The 20,682-nt window shown below is 53.1% G+C and overlaps 1 protein-coding gene across 8 annotated transcripts in view; it reads right to left on the bottom strand.

Moving 5' to 3' along the window:
* ALDH1L1 (aldehyde dehydrogenase 1 family member L1) overlaps positions 1-20,682 on the bottom strand; it is a 95,379-nt gene that overhangs the window by 14,203 nt on the left and 60,494 nt on the right. For all 8 annotated transcript variants that reach the window (XR_010118477.1, XM_063630185.1, XM_055259190.2 and 5 more), the window contains 8 exons: positions 19,929-20,076; positions 18,873-18,992; positions 17,656-17,783; positions 13,517-13,667; positions 12,367-12,437; positions 7,787-7,892; positions 6,532-6,619; positions 151-244 (listed from right to left, as the gene is read on the bottom strand). Coding sequence is in view for 7 of the 8 variants with exons in the window: in XM_063630185.1 (XP_063486255.1) it covers positions 151-244; positions 6,532-6,619; positions 7,787-7,892; positions 12,367-12,437; positions 13,517-13,667; positions 17,656-17,783; positions 18,873-18,992; positions 19,929-20,076 (906 nt within the window). In the remaining variant the exon portion in view is untranslated. The remainder of the gene's footprint in view (positions 1-150; positions 245-6,531; positions 6,620-7,786; positions 7,893-12,366; positions 12,438-13,516; positions 13,668-17,655; positions 17,784-18,872; positions 18,993-19,928; positions 20,077-20,682) is intronic.

Consider the following 20,682-nt stretch of genomic DNA (forward strand, 5'->3'; position numbering starts at 1 on the left):
CTCTTCAGCATTTGCATAGAGCCCAGCAGGGCCATGGAAGTCGCTGTGCCCTGGAGCCTGGGAAGCAGGACACAGCTCCTGGGACAGTACTGCCATGTCCCAGGCGCAGCCCACAGCAGCCCCTCCTCTGCTCCACCCCCAGCCACGCACCTTTTCATGATGTGCTTGCCCACCTCTGTGGAGCCTGTGAACCCAATTTTCCTCACGTCAGGATGGTCTGAGAGTCTCTGGCCGACCAGGGAGCCTGAGGGCGGGAGGGAGGGGGGAATCAGGGTGGTCCCCCTGGTGCTGGGGAGGCAGGAGCCCACCTCCAGGCCTGCACAGGTTCACTGGGGGTCTGGGGCCCTCAAAATGCTCCCCACATGCTTGATCCCCATGGTGCCTGGGGCTCATGGAGCCTTGCTCCCTATTAGGGGCTGAACTGTGTCCCCTAAAATTCAAATGCTGAAACCCTCACCCCCTGTACCTCTGAATGGGACCGTGTTTGGAGACGTGGCCTTTACGTAGGTGATTAAGGCAAAATGAAGTCATTGAGATGGAGTCTAATCCAATCTGACTGGTGTCCTTCTAAGAAGAGGAGATGTGGGCAATGACCATGTGAGAACATAGAGTGTGGAGAGCAGTCTGCAAGCCCAGGAGAGAGGCTGCAGGAGAAGCTGATGCTGCTGACACCCTGATCTTGGACTTCCAGCCTCCAGAACTGAGAGATGATAACCATCTGTTTCTGAAGCCCCAGTCTGCAGAGCTTTGACATGGTAGCCCAAGCAAACCAACCCACTCCCTACATGGCTTTCCACCATCAGGCAGACCCCAAGGTGAGGGCACCAAACCTTCAGCTCTTGCAGGGGCTCAAACAGAGACCCAAGGACGCCTGATCAGATCCCTGAGGGATGTGGCAGCCCGAGCATCACAGACTCCAAAACACCCGCCCTCAGGTGAGCCAGCCACAGAGGCCTTGCCACCTGCTGTTCCTCCCAGGGAATGCCGTGATTCCTGCCCCGTCCCATGCTCCCAGCCCCTACTCCGAGCCACGCCCTGCACAAACTCTGTCCCCAACCTGGCTAAGTCCTCTCTGTCCCTCAGGTCTCCATCTCAAATGAGACTTCAGAATGGGCTCCCTGATGCTGCCTCCTCCCAGACTCAGCGTAGCTCCCCACTTAAGCCATTCTCTTGTTTTGGCTTCTGACTCTGCACCCTCCTAATTTGCCTCTTACTTCTCTGACGGCTCTTTTTCCATCTCCTTTCTCACCTAACCTTAAAATACCCAGCACCTCTGGCTCTGTCCCAGGCCCTCTTCTCTCCTCAGCTTACACTGCGTGCTCAGCTGATCTCACAGACTTCCAAGGGCCATCTTCAGGTATGTCACCCCCCCAAATCGGCATCTCCAGCCAAGCTCCTCTGGGATCCAGATCCATTGGTCACTCCTCTGCTGCTTGGCTTCTGCACTTGGATGTCTTCTGGCTTCTCAAATTCAACATATTTGAAACTGAACTCTTAATCGCTCCCCTAGACCTGCTCATCCTCCAGGGTTCTCCATTTCAGTAAACAACTTCTCCTTGCAGCCAGGTGGTTCAAGCCAAGAACCCAAGAGTCATTCTTGACACCTCCCTTCCCCATCCCATGACTTGCTCAGTCCAGAGCTCCTGTACCTATCCAGTCCCTCCATCTTCCACCACTTCCCTGCCTCCAGGCTTGTAAAATTCACATGCCCAGGCACACCTGTGAAGGTTCCAGTTTGGCAGGTTTGGAATAAGACCCTTGTATCCTCCCTCTATATACAGTTAAAGCTCTACCAGTGATTTTGATACTAACTCCATTCCACCACTCCCCATTAAATTACTGTTTTGGGGAGAAAACATTTGCAAAAGATATATCTGACAAAGAACTGGTGTCCACAATATACAAAGAACTCTCAAAACTCAACAATAAGAAAACAAACAACCACTAAAAACTGGGCAAAAGACAGAAATAGACACATCACCAAAGAAGACAGACAGATGGCAAGTAAGCACATGAAACAGTGCTCAATGTCATTTGTCATTAGAGAATAAAAAACTGAAACAGCAATGAGATACCACTGCACAGCTACTAAACAACAAAAATCCAGAACATTGATGATACCAGATGCTGGGATGGATGTGGAGCAACAGGAACTCTCAGTCATTGCTGTGGGAATGCAAAGTGGCACAGCCACTTGGGAAGACAGTTTAGCAGTCAGTTTAAAAACCAAATGCACTCCTACCATATGATCCAGCAACTGTGCTCCTTGGTATTTACCCAGAGAAGCTGAAAACTTATGTCCACACCAAAACCTGCACACGAATGTTTACAGCAGCTTTACTCAGAATTGCCAAAACTTGGAAGCTACCGAGACGTCCTTCAGAAACTGGATGGATAAGTAACTGACGTGAATCAGACAAGGGAAATTATTCAGTGCTAAAAAGAAATGAGCTATTAAGTCACAAGAAGCCATGGAAGAACCTCAAATGCATATCACTAAGTGAAAGAAGCCAAATGAAAAGCCTGCATATGATTGTAATTACATGATATTCTGGAAAAGGCATAATGATGGAGACAAGAAAAAGATCAGTGGTTGCCAGGGATTAGAGAGAGGAAGAGATAAAACGTATAGCACAGCAGTGAAACTACTCTGTGTTATACTGTAATGGTAGATGCAAGGGATTACACAGTTGTCAAAACCCATAGAATGTACAACCCAAGAGTGACCCTTAAACTATGGACTTTGGGGAACAATGAGGTGTCAATGTAGGTCATTGCTTGTAACAAACATACTCCTCTGGTGCTGGATATTAGTAGTGGAGGGCTGTGTCTGTGTGGGGGCAGGTGGTGTATAGGGACTCTGTACTTTCTGCTCAATTTTGCTATCAACCTAAAACTATTCTAAAATAAAGTCCATTTATTAGTAATAATAATAATAGTAACAAAAATAACAACACTCTCTTAGACTATTTAAGAAATATTTGCAAAAAGTTATCATATATCAGAACACAAAAATTCTCCATTTTAGAAAACAAAATTTTTACAAGCTGTTATGTGTTGGACTGTGCCTCCCCCAACCACCCACTAGAAATTCATAGGTCACCATCCTAACCCCCAGTACCTCACAATGTGGCCTTATTTGGGGATGAAGTCAGTACAGGTAAAATTAGTTAAGATGAGGTCACTGGGGTGGGCCCTGACCCAAAATGACTGGTGTTCTTATAAAAATGGGAGATTTGGGCACAGACACCACACCTTCAGGGAAATGCCATGTCAAGATGAAAGCACAGATCGGGATGATGCTTCTACAAGCTAGGAGGAGGCAAAGAAGAACTCTTTCCTAGAACCTTTTAGATGGAGCATGGGCCTGCTAACACCTTCCATCCAGACTCGTAGCCTCCAGAGCTGCGCAGCGCTGCCTTGAAGTGGTTTATGCCACTCGGTTTGCAGTGCTTGGTGACAGCAGCCCTGGCAAACTCACATACAGGCCATAGTCTCTCATCATGACATAATACAATTAGAAATATAAGAACAGAATTTTAAATTTTAGACAAAAATTGACTTGGCAATTGTTTTTAAATCTCTTTTTACTTACTGCGTTAGAGAGAAGACCAAAACTACAACTATATGATATTTAAGAGTAATAAAAACATGAACACAACCTGCTCAAAAGGCATGAGGCAGGAGTGCATTTCTGGAAGGCCAGCTTGAGAAGCCCTGCAGACAATTCCCCAGGGAAACCACTATCCTGGTGAAGATGATCTAAAAACAACCACTTAAACTCCCTGGAAATTTTTCTAAGGGCATACGACAAATAGAGAAACATTCTTCAAGAAAATCTGACTCTCAGTAAGAGCAGGGAAAATCTGCGGCACTGAAGGCACAGTCTGCTCCCTCCCCTTGAGGGAAGCTCCACTCCAGGCAGGTGTGGCCCGGAAGGCAGCGCTCCTTTCCCTCTCAGCTCCCAGCGAAGGAAGCTGGCATCCACCAGGAGGTGCAGGCCACCAAGGCCTCTCATCTCCACCAACTCTCAGTTGCAGAAGCTAAGTTCTTGGTGACTATGGCTAAGATGCTGGGGCCCCTTCCTCCACCCAGACCGCACTCATAAGGGGAGGACTCCACCTCAGGTGTGCCAGACAGAGAAGACAGTGCATGACTGTATTCAAAGTGCAAGACAGAACAAGTGCAAAGAAAGAACAAGACTGTCAACCCAGAATCTTATGTCTAGCAATACTGTGTTTCAAAAAGTAGAGGCAATAAGGATATTGCCAGATAAACAGAAACTGAGATAATCTGTTGTTAGCAGACCCACCTTACAGGAAATACTAAAAGAAGTTCTTCAAGCTGAAAGCAAGTGACTACAGACAGTAGTCAGAATCCACAGGAAAAAGCAAGGAGCACTGTAAAGGTAATTAGGTAATTATAAAAGACAGTATCAATACATATTTTATTTGCTTTCTTCTCTTAACTGATTTAAAAAGTGATTGTATGACATGATTACATACATAATTGTATAATTGTGGGGTAACAAATAGAAATGTAATATATTGGACAATAAAAGCAGAAAGGAGGTAGGTGGGAATAAAACTTAAATGGAGTAAGGAAATGACACCAGATAGTAGCTCAAATCCATAGGACCAGCTGAAGAGGACCAGAACTTGTGGGTCAGATAACATGTAAACTCTGCACATAGGGATTTGTACTCCTTTCTCTTCTCAATTTCTTTAGTAGATGTAAAATTATATAAAGTAATATATATAGCAATGTATTATTGGGTTTGTAACATATATAGATGTTCTATGTGTACAAAAATACGTGATCCTAGCAGAAACAGGGAGAAGATAACAGACCTATCCAGAAGTAACATTTGTACATTTCACTGGGATTAAGTTCGTATAACTCTGGAGTTGATTTTGATAAGTATATGATAAGTCCTAGAGTAACCCCTAAGAAAATAACTAAAAATATATACTGGAAATAATTATTGAAAGCATTAAAATGTTACACTAGGAAATATTCGCTTAATGCAAAAGAAAGTAGTACAGCAGGAGAAACAGAGGGAAAAAAGACAGGAGATTTACAGAAAATGAAAAGTAAAATGGTAAACCCACTGTATCAATATTAACATTAAAGTCTCCAGTCAAAAGGCAGAGATTATGAGACTGGATAAAAAACAAGATCTGACTATATGTTATATATGGAGGCACATTTTAGATTCAAAAGTATGAACGGGTTGAAAGTAAAAGAATGTAAAAATATATATCATGTCAACGGCAACCATTTGAAAGCTAGTGTGGTAGTACTAATAACAGACAGAATTGACTTTAACACAAAAACTATCATGAAAGATAAACAGGGGCATTTATAATGAATGATAAAAGTGTCAGTCACAAGGTGCGAGGTGTCACCAAAACTCTTTTTTTTTTTTTTTTTTTTTGAGACAGAGTCTTGCTCTGTTGCCCAGGCTGAAATGCGGTGGCACGATCTCGGATCACTGCAAACTCCACCTCCCAGGTTCAAGTGATTCTCCTGCCTCAGCCTCCAGAGTAGCTGGGGTTACAAGTGCCTGCCACCATGCCCAGCTAATTTTTATATTTTTAACAGAGACAGGGTTTCACCATGTTGGCCAGGCTGGTCTTGAATTCCTGACCTCAGGTGATCCACCCACCTCGGCCTCCCAAAGTGCTGGGATTACAGGCATGAGCCACTGCTCCTGGCCATCACCAAAACTCTTTCAAATGCTTTCCTTATTTGAACCAGAAAAAAAAATTAATGAACTAAACTTTCAACCCAAAAAGCTACAAAAAAAAAAAAAAAAAAAAAGAAGAACCACACAGGAGAACACAGAAGGGAATAATAAAAGCAGGGGAAACTATAAAAATAGCAGTGGAAAAGGTAAGGAAATCCAGGAGCTGTATTTGATTTTTTTAGGGTGGAGGATGGAGACAAACAAGCAATAACTTTTCACCAATTTAATCAACTTAAAAAGAGAGAAAAAGGAAAAATATAAAGAATGTATTATAACAATCAAAAGGAAAATCCAAAAAGGAGATAAAAATTATGAGAGATTATTATATACAACTTCATGCTAATACACTTAAAATCTGCACAAGCAGGGACTTTTCCATCAACTAGACCACTAAACACAACAGAAACTGAAAAAGTAATTCATGTATGACCTCCCTAAATGCTCTAAGCCTGAAATGTTCTAAAGAAAAATTCTCTCAAACTTCCAAGGGCAGATAATTCCCAAGTAACAAGTTTATTCCAGGGTGTGTGGACACACACACACACACACACACACACAAACACACACTGGAACACATTCAGCTGGGGCATCTGAAGACGAAAGCCCTTCCGGCTGCAGGCGCTCTCCCCGATGGGAGCGGCCTCCTTTGTCACAGGCTGGCCCCTGCCTGGGCTCTCCCCAGGCTGCTCTGCCCTCACACCCCTATCCAGTAGGGCCTGCTCTGCCCAATGGCATCTCCAGCTGCTGGAAGCCCTAGCCCTGCCCCCGACAATGGCTCTTACCAGATCCAGGGAGGATGTTGACCACACCTTTGGGAATGCCGGCCTTTAATGTCAGCTCTGCAAACTTCAAGGCTGTGAGTGGGGTCACCTGGGTGTGGGGCCAGGAAAGGAGACTGGGTAAGGAGGTTTTTGAAAGTGAGGCTCTGCCTTCCCTCTCTGCCTTCCTCTCCCAGCAGCCCAGCAGCAAGCAGGGAGGAGTAGCTGCAGATTGTGGCACCAGGAAGACCCCAGGAAAGCCACCAGAGGGGGCCCTGCCCGCCCAGCCAGCGTGCCCACAGCACCAGCTGGGAATCAGGGTGGGCCAACTTCTGGTGCCCTAGCTTCTCCTCCTGGCAGGGCTCCAGCCCCTGGCCAGGCCTGGGTTCCCTTCTGCACAGCATAAGTTTTTAAAGCCAGAGGTTAAGGTCTCCTCAGAGGGTTGTTGTGATGCTTAAATAAGCAAATGTATGTAAATTATTACCTAATTTGTGATACATGTAGAAATGCTTGAGGCATGCCTGACTCAGGGTAAATACTATCAATGTCAGCCATCATTATTGTTTTTCATTACATCAATGCCCTTGCCATGAAATTACCCCAAAGAAGCTGGCGAGTAGATGCCCTCCTGGGCACACCATCCCTGCCATGTCATGCACCATCCTGGGAGGCAGGCAGCAGGCAGGCTGTCATTGCCAACGTACAGATGAAGAAACTGAGGCTCACTGGGTGTGTCCTCACTCCCAAGGACCTTCCCAGCATGCCTGGGTGACCCTTGACATCCCGCCTCTACTCCCCCACCTACACCTCTCAGACACCACACTGCATAGCTTCTGTGTGCAGGGATGGGGACCACGAATCCCACCGCTCACCCTGCTTCTCTCCAGGACTTCTGGTCTCGGAAGCCACATAAGGGACATGGCACCAGCTTTACGGATAGACCCCTCAGGGTGTCTTAGAGCATGGGGCCTGGTTTCTGCCCCATGAATCCAGAGTGCAGAAATCCCTGCCTCTGCTCACCCGAGCAGCTGCAAGTTCCAGCACAGCCAGATGGCCTCAAGCAGCCATGGCTGAAAAAGAGTCTGCTTTGGAGAGCTCTGCCTGCCACATATGCCTCTGCCCACTGAGAGCGGGGCCCATGGAGGGCAGCTGGCATTAGCAGGACCCTTCTTCCAGTGCCCGTGTGGCCAAGAGAGGCCCTTCCCTTCCTCCCTTATAGAGTGAGGTCCTGATCCTCTCTATGGCCTGCAGGCCCTGTCCAGAGTGAACCCACACTCACCTGAGCAGGCTTGATCACCACTGTGTTCCCGGCAGCCAGGCAGGCAGCTGTCTTCCAGGACAGCATCATCAGGGGATAGTTCCAGGGGATGATGATGCCACAAACCCTGCCGCACAAAAGAGGTTGGCCTTTGTCCCTCTTCTCCACCAGGCCCACAGTGGACCTGCCAATTCCCTCCACCTCACCCAGGGCCTGAATCCACTCTCAAAGCCAGGCTTCCTGATAAGGCACCCAAGGTCCCTCAGAGAGGCAGCTCACGCCTGCTCTTTCTGTCCTGGATGCTACAGTAAGAATTGGTCTGGCAGCAGCCCCTCTTCCTAGCAGGGCAGGATGGCATGGGACACCGGACCGTTTCTGATGGAAGCTGTAGAACTGTCTGGGGCACAGGCAATGAGAGAGGGTGATGGCAGGCAGGCACAGGTGAGGACACAGGCCAGGGGGAGCTAAAGAGGGTCAGGGGTCACCAGGGGTGGGTCAGGAGGGCCTGGAGAGGGTCCTCCAGAGTGTGAGGCCAGGTGTCAGTCCTCAAGCACAGAAGACAGAGTCAGCAAGGCAGCACTGATGAGGTCAGGGTGCTCTGTGTGAAGCCATGGTGCCCAGTGTTGGAGCCACCCTGGGTTCTAGAGCGAGCCTCTGGCCGGGCACAGGTGCCTCATACTCAGAGCACTGTGGGCACTGGGGAGGCCGCAGAGTCCCAGGGACCAGCAGGCACACTGGCCAGGTATGAGTCCTGTGTGGCCCTGCCTTCCCCCGATACAGCACCACTCTGGGTGAGCGCTGGACAGTCAGATGAGGACATTCACACAGAGCCCCGTAGACCACAGGCTGTGCTGTCACCACCCCACCACCATCACAGGGTGTTTCCCCAAAAGAAAGCTGCTTAGCCAGACCCAGGCGGTGGGCAGGACCCATGTGAGGCATCAGGGGGGAGCAGCGGGGGAGCAGTGAGATAGGGGAGCTGCCCCACACCCCACATGCACCCAGGAGATTGGGAGCACAGCACGGGCTGCTGAGTGTTCCCAGGGAGCAGGTGAGGCCGTTGGTTACAGTGAATGGGGCTGAGGCGAGCTCGGAAAAGAAAACACATCAGAAAAACCCCACAATTATGTGCTGAATTGTGCCCCCACTCCCCAGTTCGTATGCTGAAGCCCTAATCTCCAGAGTCTAAGGGCATGCCCTTGCTTGGAGACCAGATTGCTGTGTTGTAATTAATTAGGATATGGTAGCACTGGGGTGGGTGGGTCCCTAATTCAGGAGGAATGCTGTCCTCATACAAAGAACACCACATGGAGAGACAGACTCTCACAGTGGGAATGCCAAGAGGGCATGAGGCAGAGACGGGGGCTCCCTGCAAGCCAAGGAAGGCCGAAGGTCACCAGCAGCCACCAGATGCCAGGAGAGAGGTCAGGACAGACCCTCACAGCACTCATGCGGAACCAGCTCTGCCCACATCTGACCTCAGATTTCCAGCTCCCAGAACCGGGAGATGAGTTTCCATTGATTAAGCCCTGGATTGGTGGTCCCTTCTACAGCAGCCCGAACTGACGCCCACACTCACTGGTTAGGGGAAAGGCTGAGCCCCGGGACCGGAGTGTGCAGAGCCAGCCCTGGCACGGGGTCAAAGGAGCAGGGCTGCAGGACCCAGGCCCAGGTGAATCCTCCCTGTCCAGCTGCTGTGAGAACCGACCTTCATTAGCCTTGCTGCCTCTGATTCCTAGTGGCCTTTCTTGGTGGGAGACTGAGTGGACATCCAGTGAGACAACCACCCCGTGGGTCTTAGGCCTGTCCCTCCCTCCCTCGGGGCCATTCTCTTGCTGTGCAGCCCTGAGCCCGTCCCTCCTCTGCCCTCTGACACTCCTGGGGAGCTGCGTGGATGGTGAGGGTGGAGTTCCTTCTCTCTCTTGGGAGCATGGAGCTTGGGCAGGGGACACCAAACAAGGTTTCTTGGTGTCCCCAAGAAATGCTTGGCTCACTAGGGAGCTCGAGTGGCTGTTTGGCCAGGGTGCAGCTGAGGACATGAGGGGAAAGGGCTCCCCATGAGGCAGCTGCAGCCTCACTGCCAAGGTTGCTGTGGCATTGGCCAGGGGAGGAGATGGGCAGCCCCTCACCCTGGCCAGGTCCTCCTCTGGCACCGTGTGCAGGTGCAGTGAGGATGGACCCAGGGCTGGGGCTCTCTAGGTCTGATCACTCAGTCATTCTGCAGTATTTATGGGACACTGCAGGTGTGCTGGGATGATGACAGGCATGGGCACAGGGCAGCATCAGTCTGAATGCTCACACAGAGAATAAAATGGGATTATAGATTAGAGAGGGCAGGCTGGGAGCAGAGGTCTGGGGGATGCATCACAGATGAGAGCCGGAGGACAGCTGGTGAAGGCTGGAGGTGGGACACAGGTGCAAGTGCTCAGCAGGGCATGAGTGTGGAGGGCCTAGGATCCACGAGACCAGCACAGCCAACCACAGTGGACTGGGGAGGGGGCCAGGATACCAGACCTGGATTGCACGGCCAAGCGAGGAGTTTGATTCCATGTCAAGGGCACTGGGGAGCCACCCGAGGATTCCAAGTGGAGCAGTGACACGGTTTCTTGTAAATTTCCTAATATGAACATCCGAAAGAGCTGGACTCTGCTCCTTCTCAGAACCACATACAGAATTCTCCTCTTAGCCCCATCACCCAGGAGGCCCGGCGCTGCAGGCTCCTTCACCTGGCCCTCCTAACTCCTTCACAGTACGCTGTGCCCTAGACACCTGACGCTCACCCATCAAAACAACTCAATGAGGACAGGACTGTTTTATTACCATTTGACAGTTGGGGAGACTGAGTACAGACAGGCTGGGAGCTAGCCCTAGAAAGGGGAGGAGCTGGGATTCCAACCTTGGGTTCCAGCTCCAGAACATTCCCACTGTGAAGGTGAGGAGGGGTGAAGCCCAGAGGCCCTGGTGGCCTCCCTGCCAGGCAGAGACCATTAGTTCCAGAATTGCGACCAGCCAGGTGCATAGTCAGCAGTGGCCCTGCCTGCCTGCCTTTGGGCGAGCCTTGGTCTGTGTGAGCTGCTGGGACCAGGCCCCAGGGCAGGATGTGTTCACACTGGGGTGCTGACTGGGAGCCCAGAGTCCCGGGTCCAAGGCCAGCCTCACAGGGTGACACAGGGATGCTTCTGGGTGACAGAGTGTCCGTTTCTTCTCAGTCTGATGGGGGTGGACACCCCCCAACCCCATGCTAGCACCTGGGAGGGTGGGCAGCCTCACAGACCCAAGTGTGGCTCTGAACTGTGGCCCCAGGTGAGCCACGACCCACCCTGCCCTGCCCAGCCCAGCCCCTTTCAAAGCACGCAAAGGTCTCTGACCACTGCCCCATAGCAGGGTTTCTTGGCTCCCACACTACTGACATTTGGGGCGGGGCAGTTCTTTGTTGTGGGGGGCTGTACTGTATTACCCCCTCTGTTGGAATAACCAAAACCATGTGCAGACATTGCCCGATGTCCTCTGTGGGGACCCTGGAGGTGATGCCTCCACCTGCAGCCTGGCTCCTCTCTGGGGCTCTAGGGTCCACAGCCCACTTTCCCACAGGAGCCTCCTCCAGCCCGTGCTTGAAGACTTGGTTGTTCATCTGCACTAGCTGTCAGTGACACAGGGACATTGGAGCACGTTCTCCTTGCAAACACTCCAACATTCAGGTGGAGCTGAGGGGCCTTTGGCCACGCCCACAGCTGTGAGGTTCCCCCACCCTCCAAGGGGCACAGAGCAGGCGGGAATGACTGTGGTGCTGATGCCAGCTGGGCCCTGCTCCCAGGTCACCCTGGCCAGGCTCTCCTGTCACCGCGTGCAGGTGCAGTGAGGGTGGACCCAGGGCTGGGGCTCTCTAGGTCCAGTTGCAGGTGCATCCTCAGTGCAGATCATGGATCAGGGCTGCACCAGCACCTGCTGCTCTGGTGTTTGCTGTCACCGGCCAAGCACAGCGGCCATGCACCCTTGGGTAAGCCTCCTCAGGCACGCGTGTGAGTGACTCACCAGGACTGGGGCCAAATCAGGACGTATGGCCTCGAGTGGTCACTGCCCAGTTTCCTCTAGCAGGGAAAACCCAGAGCCCTGTGGCTGTGTTCCAAGCCCTTCTCCCCACTCCTGCCCTGGGGCCACCGGGTGGCGAGGTGAGGTGCCTCATGCCAGGTTCATTTCCCGGCGCCTACATGCTTGGCATCCAGCGGGGTCCGCACTCCTCCTGCTGAGTGGCTCTCATCCTCTGCCTGTTCCTCCTTTGTTCTATGTTTCCTGTTCCTCAGTGCTGTGCAGGAGTTCCTCATCTTTATGAACACTGACCACCATACCCATTTTGGACATTTTTTGGGTTTACTCGTTTCCCACCCTGGACCTGACTGATCCAGTGTTACTGGGGGATTAAATACAATTGTCCTCAAGTCCTTACAACAGTGCCTGGCATGGAGCAGGTGCTCTAGAAGCACGTGTGGCTGTTTGATAAACGCACGCACAGGGTGCTGTGGGCTCCCGCAGGCCGTGCTATAGTTCCGTGTACTGCATGGAAAGCGCCGCGAGGCTGCACCTCGCCCTGGGCAGGAACTCACCCAACAGGCTCCTTCCTGGTCAAGGTCAGGTTGCGGTTGGGTCTGGCTTGGTTGATGGGGATGGTGGAGCCCTGGAAGAGGAACAGGGGCAGTCACCCAGGGGCCCAGGGGCCACACCCCTTCCCCTCTGGGCAGCGAGTCTCCACCAGGGTCTCCAGGAGGAAGTCAAAACCACCAGCTTAGGTGTGACCTGAGGCTTGAGAGACAGGCAGGGGAGCAGCTGGAGGGCAAGGTGTTTGCTCCACTCTGAGCCTGGCAGGCAGAGCCCTTGGGTGGAAGCTGGTCCTGGTACCAGCAAAGCCTCTAGCTTTGACATTCGAGCAAGAAAGGGTGAGGGTGGGGGCGGGGTCGGGTGCCCCCCTCCCCGCAGCTCTAAGCAGTTGGGCATGTGTAGAAGGCCCAGGCCTTGGGGGGTCCAGCTGCAGCCAGAAGCTACACAGCAGCAGAGTAGGGGTGGGCACCAGGCAGTCCACCTCCCTTGTCGCTGCCATGCCCTGGTGGAGAGGAGGAACCATGGAGCCCAGATCTGATCTGGCAGAGATGCCATGAGCCCTGCAGGGATGGATCTCCCCAGGGAGATCCCCCAGGTTCCACAACTGATGGCGGGAGCCTGAAGATATGGTGAGCACTCCCTCCTGTGAGGTGTTGACTGTCCCTGTTGACCTTAAGGTGGGGACATAGTGCCCATGAGCCCAGAATAACTGCAGGAGCCCCCAGAAAAGCAGGCAGAAGAGAGTGTCACAGGGATCCCAAGCCCGAGAGTGACCTGCTGCCGCTGGGAGATAGAGCGCCCTGAGCAGGGACCTGCAGCTGGGAAGGACCTGCGGCCTCAGCCCTGCATCCACATGGAACTGAACTCTGTCAACACCAGAACTCGTCTGGATGCAGGTTCTGTCCCAGAGTCTCCAGATAAGGCCCAGTCCAGCCAGTGCCTTAGCTTTGGCCCTGTGAGACCTTAGCATGGAACCCAGCCCAGCCTGCCTGGAATTCCCACCTGCAGGACCACAAGCTAATAAACAGGTGTTGTTCCAAGCCACCAGTTGTGGTCATTTGCTGTGCAGCATGCAGATGACTGTGCTGCCCTTGGAGTTCCCATATACGGCTGGGCCACTCTGTGTGTGCTCACACGGGGTGGAAGCCTGGGCCCCACCTGGATCTTGTCACACCAGCCGGCAAAGTAGCGGAAGGTCTGGATGGACATGCCCACGTGGGTCTTCAGGGCCAGCGTGTAGACGGCACCCGCATCCAGGGCCTCGATGGTGGCCAGCTCCTCCTGGTGCTGCTCCATGAGATCTGCCAACCTGGCCAGGGTGAGGGAAGGCAGGAGGTGGGCTCAGGCCTGGCACGGCCTCATCTGCCCTCACAAGGCCCTCTTCAAGGAGCTGGGGCCCTGCCCTCTACCCCAGGTCTGCCACTCTCAGATGTGCGGACCTCTGTTTCTGATCCATGCAATGGGCCAGCACTGTTTACTCCACCGGATAGCTGTGAGGATGACACCCTCTGTCCCTCTCTCCTTTCCTCGATCTTCTCTCCCTTCCTTCCTGAAGTATTTGTGGATCCACTACTTTATCCTGTTCCTCTGAAATTATCCTGCAGAGGCATTCACCCACTTGCTGCAGACAGCAAAGGGGTCACGGCCCAAGAGGCCGCCCTTCCTGTCTTTGGAAAGCTTGAACCAGGAGAAAGTCCATCTTTCCAGCACCAATAAACCAACCGTTCAGCCCAGGATGGTGGGGGCATGCTCCTGAGGCTGGCATCTCCAGAGGTGGAGAGGTGGCCCCATCCCCATCACAGGAGGGCTGACTAGGGAGCAACGTGGGGGCTGGCGTGTTTACACAGACCGGCTTCAGTTTGAGCATGCCGAGGTCAGGTTGCCCTCCCTTGATTCTGACGGATGTGCAGCTGTGGGCAGCCTGGGAGTTATGAGAGTGCCCCTCTCATCCCCTAGGAGGAGGGTGGACAGGGAAAGTGGAGACCACAGGCCCAGAGCAAACTCAGCCTTGCAGACAGGGCAGCTCGGGCCCAGAGGCAAGTGTGGGACCAAAGCCTGCCAGCTGTTTCCCACACTGCTCCCCTCTGCACACAGGCACCACGAAGCCCACATGCACCCCAAGGCTGCTCCGGTCCTCACCTGCCTACACCCACCAGGACCCGTGACAGCTGTCCACGCCACTCAGGATGCACCTGCAACTCTGTGCCTGGCCGAGCAGCTCCCAGCCATTTCCATTTCATTCTGGGGCCGCAAGACCCCAGCCCCTCTGCCTCCCTCCCCCTCCTCACATCAGCCTCTTCCAGGTGCTCAGGTCAGTCAGGCCTCCTGCCTTGGGGCTTTTGGGGGCTGTGTTGCACGTCTGGGCCTGCTTTCCACACTCCTGTTTCTCCTCTCAGCCTTCTGTACTTGTTTCAGACACGGACTCAAATGCTGCACCCTCTGGGAAGCCGACCCAAATCCCCACCCATGTTCTGACTGATCGGAGCTCCCTGTCACATCCTCTGATAGCCTCCTCTGCCTTTCTTCACTCCCCCACCACTACAGTTTGTAACAGACATTCAGGTAGATGATCATTTCATCACCATTTGCCTGCCCACTGGAATGCAGGCTGCAGGAGGCAGGCCATTGTCTGGTTCCCTGCTCTTTGCGGCGCACAGCTCCAGCACAGCACTGGGAAGCACTCAGCTCAGGTTTGCTGCATAAAACCAACTGAGCGAGGCCACCCTGGGCAAGAAGAGCCCATGCGTAAATCGGTTCCTGAGAAAAACCGATTTTGTACAGCAAATAGTGAAAACACCACCTAGCGGCCGACAGAGGACTGGGCTCCCCAGCTGCGAAGACAGGAGCTGCCTCTTTGTTATATAAATGAGACCCATTTGCTCCAAAGCCTGCTGGCACCAAACTCAAATTTTCCCACTCCCAGTTAGGCTTAAAGTAGCCCAAACAGGTACATTTTTAGCCACTTAGGGTCTGCTGCTTTGCATACCCGGAGGAACCTCAACCAGCAGTTGTTGCCCATTGATAAAATAGGGCCTTGCACTGATAAGGTGAAAGCTGCTACTGCCCTTGGCAGCCCTCAGACCCAGAGGCTCCCGCTGCATCACTGTGTGTTGTCACCTGGATGTGGAAGCCCACATGGCAGCCTCGGGACAGTCTCACTGCTGGTCTCCTGCAACCCTGCCCAACCCGCAGCCCACTAAAGCTTGTGGTGTGCCATGCCTCCCCTGCTCACATCCTTCTCCTTCATCAGCCCCAATCCTCTGAATCCCCCACATTTCTAGATAATTCCACCTGTGTGTGACATGGCTGTGTCATCAATCCAGTTCTCAGGACACACTTTCTAAAGTAACCATCACCCGAGTGCACTATTTGGGAAGCTCTGAGAGGCTGCCTTGCAGGACTATTCTATTGTCAATTCAGTTAGGCTGCTGAATTCACACCCTGGCACCCATGCTCCCCAGAGCCCAGTCCCTGGGTGCCAGGGTAGCAGTGCATGAGAAGTGAAGCTGCTGCCATCTCCCTCTGAAGGTCTGCAGGGCAGATGCAGGGGTGCCCAGCAGGCTCAGCCGGCCCTACTGACCACCAGCAGCCTGGACCACCATCAGATTCTCGACCGTGGACCACAGTGGTATCTGGGCAGAGCCAGCAGCTCCCCCATGGTCTTTCCCAGGAGCTCCTCTTTGTGGCCCCACTCGGCAGCTGGATACGGCTGCTCCTACTCCCTGGAGGTTCTATCCTGTCCACCAGGAGTTCAGGGGACTGCCTAGGAACCTTGTCTAACTCTCCCTCTGGATCCTTCTTCCTAGCTTCCACAATTGTGTAATGTCTGACTCCTGCAGTGAATTTCGTGTTCCCTAACACCCACGGTGGTCCCGCCACCCTGACAGGGTGCTCTGCAGCCATTTATCTGGGAGTACCTGTACTGCCCCCTCCAGGACACCTAGACCCAGCTTCTGTCATGCTGAGCTGAGGCAGAACCAGTAATGGGCACTCCCAGGTCTCCACGGGGCCTGAGAGTTTGCACAGGACAGGAACGGGTCCACTTATAGCTGCCCAGGGTGCCCCCTCACTGTCATTGTGGGTGAGCAGGATCTGTTATGACACAAGCCACCAGATGGCAGCAGAGGCCCAGGGAGGGACCCCACACGCGCTGTCGGCCGTGCGGTCCACCAAACGCGCACACAGGGCCCAGGCCAGAGGTTCTCCCGCCATCTGTCGTGCCTGTTTCACAGATCCTCCTAACCTCCAGGAGCAGCCAGCGCCTTTCTAGAATTGAGGGGCTTGCAAAAGGGACTGGAACCTATGAAAGTCTGGGCATGCCCAGCCCCCACAGCCCTCCCTGCCTCAACCCTAATCTCCATTCGGTTTTGCAAACCATGCTCTTGCAACCCCTCTCTCTAGTTTCCTGCTGCTGGGCTGCCCTGGCTTTTCTGGCCTCTGGAGTATAATAGAAACAGAAGCCATTCTGACCGCAAGGCCAAGGCAGCGTATCTCCTGCCAGGTGAGGAGCTTCGCTGGGACCACACCATAACCCAGCTTCGCACCCTTAGAGGTTCCCAGGACCCCAGCGAAAGAGCCAGACCCCAAGACGCCTGTGTTCTCGGCTCATCTAGCCGCACCCTCCTTTCTCCCAGGAACATCACCCCACCTCTGTGAGGGTGACTGCTTCTTCTCCCGCCAGGCCCTGTGGTTCCAGGGGCACAGCACCTCTCTTCCAGGCCTTCCTCTTACTCTAAGGTCATAAGCTAAAGTCATCATAAGTCCTTGCCTAAGACGTCTGAACTGGAACTAAGGAGAGAAGGCCCCTTTCTCCCTGGCTTAAATTTTTTTTTTTAATAGAAAATGTGAAACCTATAGATTCCAGTAGTCAGAGCCAGGCTGAGCAAGCAGAGACCAGGCCAGCCCCTCTCTGGCCCTTGCTGTCTTCTGCGTGCAGGAGCTAAGTCCCCTCCAGCCCAGGCTGATGAGGGAGGTGCTTTGCCTGCCTGGGAGGCCCAGCCTGCGCCCACTTTGGAAGCAGCCCTTGGCTTCGGCACCTTCTCACCTCCACCAGGCACCTCCCCTGGGGCCACTCTGCTGAAATGCCTCCTGTGTCTCACATCCCTTCCTCTGAGAAGCCTTTTCTGAGCCTCAGGCAAGGAGCCCCAGCCTGGTCCATCTGATGGCCTCGGTCCCATGGCCTCCCCAGGACCCAGCTCCTCCTGGCAGGTAGGACTCCACAGAAGTGCCCCCCACCCCCCGCCACCACCTGGAAGCTGACGGTGGCAGTGGCTGGCAGGTACATTTTGGGCTCCCACCTGTACAGCAGCCGGCCCCGGTCCCGCGCACTGATCTTCCCCCACCGTCCATTCTCAAAGGCATCCTTGGCTGCGGCCACTGCCTTGTCGACGTCAGTGACTTGGGCCAGGGATACCTGGCAGATGACCTATAGTGGAAGCACAGCCATGAGAAGTTCTCCCTAAGCCAGTTGCACACAGATACCCCTGCCCACTTTCCTGGCCTCCTCCTGGGGCCCCACCGAGGCGGCCCCCGGCCACATGGGCAGGTGTGGAGGAGAAGCATGGCCAAATGACAGCCCTGGGAGGGCTTACACAGGAAGGGAAGACAGGGGCCTGGGAGAGGGCTGTTTGTGTGTCTACACCCCAAGGTCCCCACCCCGTTCCTGCCCTGAGTGTGCCATCCGTGCAGGCTCCCTCACCTCGGTGCCTGCTGGGTGTGGTGAGGGGAGCTGGTGGAGTATGGTGAGGGCAGCCCAGGGAGGGCAAAGCCAGTGCCTCCTGTCTGCCACCACAGACAGCCATGCCCCTTCTGCCAAGGCCCCATCCTCAGCCCCTCCTGATGCTCCATCCCAAGGGCACTGCACGGTCCTGTCTGTGTCCCTACTCCCTCCCTCTCCCTTTGCAGATGAGTCTTTCATTAACTCCCCTCAAATGACTCATTTTGAGTGTGCTCTCTGTCTTCTGCAAGGACTCGGCCAATTCTATAGGATGTACAGGATAGAAAAATGTCAGTGTGCAGCCATAAAAGCTTGAAACCTGTGTTCGGATATGTTCATGTGTGTATCTACCATGGGCGTGCTTTGGCTCATGATGCCACAAGGTCACAGTCAAGAGAGAGCGGCAAACACACGACTCAAGTCGAAGAAGAATGTCCTAATGGTGGAGGGCTCAAGTAGTAGACAAGGTAGTCTCACACTGGGGCTACTGCTGAAGTGTGGAGGTGTGGTAGTGGCCTAATTTCTTCCTTGAGGTAGGAGGAACTCTGTTCCTAGTCTCTGAAGCAGGTGCAAGACCCTTCCGAGCCCTCCTGCCACCCGCCACCACCCTGCACCTCCTCTCCACTCCACTCCAGTAGGGTGGGCTGGAAACGACCTAGCATTCTTTCCCATCCCTCTCAAAGGCACATGTCCAAGCAGAGACTCTCAGGGTCAGGACCCCCAGAGGCCAGTGGGGGCAGGGAAGGAAGGACAGGGAGGCTGGGGAATGTGGAGAAGGGGTGCTGGGCCTGCACTCACACTTCCATCAGTGGGATTGATGGTCTCAGAGGTCTTGGCGCCCTCGGCATCCACAAATGCCCCCCCAATGAAGAGCTGGTGGGGCATGCGGACGGTGCGCTTGTTCACTGCCATTTCCACCTGAAAGAAAGGCCCCAGTGACAAGCACAAACCCATGCAGGGTGCAGGAGGCATATACAGACGGCCATACAGTCACACACACGCACTGCCCAGGGGCCTCCTGAGGCTTCAGAGCTGCATGTGGGCAACAGCTGAAGAGGGGAGAGACAAAGGACAGGCTCTGAGGCCAGGCTGCCTGGCGGGAGCCCTGCGCTTCCACCTACTCCCTGTGCCACCTTGGGCTGGCTCCTCAGCCTCCTTAGGGTGGGCTAAGAGGACTCTCAGACAGAGGAAAATGCCAGTGGGTAGTGAGGCCCTTGGCAACCCCCAGACATGCCACCACCCACCACTCACATCCCTGTGGATTGGCAATTCCTCCCTGAACGCTGGCACCTCTGGGATATGATCCTCCTCCTGAAATCTGTTCGTCAGTCATTTGTCCTCAATCCCAAGGACACCCTGGGGTCCACCTTGGCCCCTGTACTTTCTTCACCCACTTTTGTTCCAATCTGCCAGCCAAACAAACTATGCCAAAGCCCATTCTTACGGGAGGTGGCAGTCTACCAGGATAGCTCAGGGAAGATTTCTTAATCTCCTTAAAAAATAGATTTTCAATTACTTGTCACACTTCCATACGCACAAGTTGAATGTATAGGATTATTTGTTTCCTTACTGGGAACTAAAAGTCTCTTCTTAATATCTTGATCACATGCCTTGGGACTCAGAGTTTGGCCCATGTCCTGAGCATCAGACAGCAACATCCTCTGGCTAGTTGGCCCCACTGTACTGACATCCCCAGGCTATCCCGGGTGCAGGGAGAGTGTGGGAAACTGAAGGGTGGGCTCCTGGGGCCCTGGCTTTCTGAATGCCCAGGTTTCCCCTCTTGTCTTATGTAGTCATAGATGCAGCTGCCTGAGGGCTCTGCAGGGCCTGCTGCAGGGAGGGCCCAGCACTCACGTAGTCAATGCTGCATTCGCCCTCCTCATCGTCCCCTCGCAGCTTCCTCACTAACAGCTGGATGAAGTCCCCAAAGGTGGATGCCATGTACACATCTTCATTTTCTAACTCCAGGCCATCACACAGCTCCTTCACTTCCTCCACCAGCCTGGAGGAAGGAGATGGAAAGATGGGGACATGGGAGGGGCTCAGCAGGCCTACATCGCTAGTAGCAGTGGCAGTGGGGCCAAACACCCCAGAGAGGCTCCATCCCAGCACTGGGAGGTAGCCATGAGCCCAGAACTGGGGAGAAGGGCCCAGGCTGAGGACTCAGATGGTCCTGGGTCCAAATTCTTGCTCCATTACTTTCTAATTTGTGACCCTGGGCAAATGACTAACTCCTCTAAGCCTTAATTTCTTCACCTGTAAAACAGAAATAATAATAGCTGCTCTGCTATTTTGCGATGAGTAAATACGACGACCCACCTAATAATAATAATAATTAGCAGGTTAATAATAATCTCCAAAAAACTCTGTTAAAAGAATGAAAACATAAGCCACAGATTGGAAGAAAATGTTTCCAAATCACATTATCTGATAAAGGACTTGTATTCAGAATAAAGAACCCTCAAAACTCAATACTAAGAGAGCAAACAACCTAATTAAAAATGAGCAAAAGATTGAACAGATGACTCTCAAAAGGAGAAATATGGATGGCAAATAAGAATATGACAAGACACTCAACATCATAGGCACTGGGGAAATGCAAATTAAA

This window comes from Symphalangus syndactylus, chromosome 21 (assembly GCF_028878055.3).
Source record: "Symphalangus syndactylus isolate Jambi chromosome 21, NHGRI_mSymSyn1-v2.1_pri, whole genome shotgun sequence".
Classification (NCBI taxonomy): Eukaryota; Metazoa; Chordata; class Mammalia; order Primates; family Hylobatidae; genus Symphalangus; species Symphalangus syndactylus.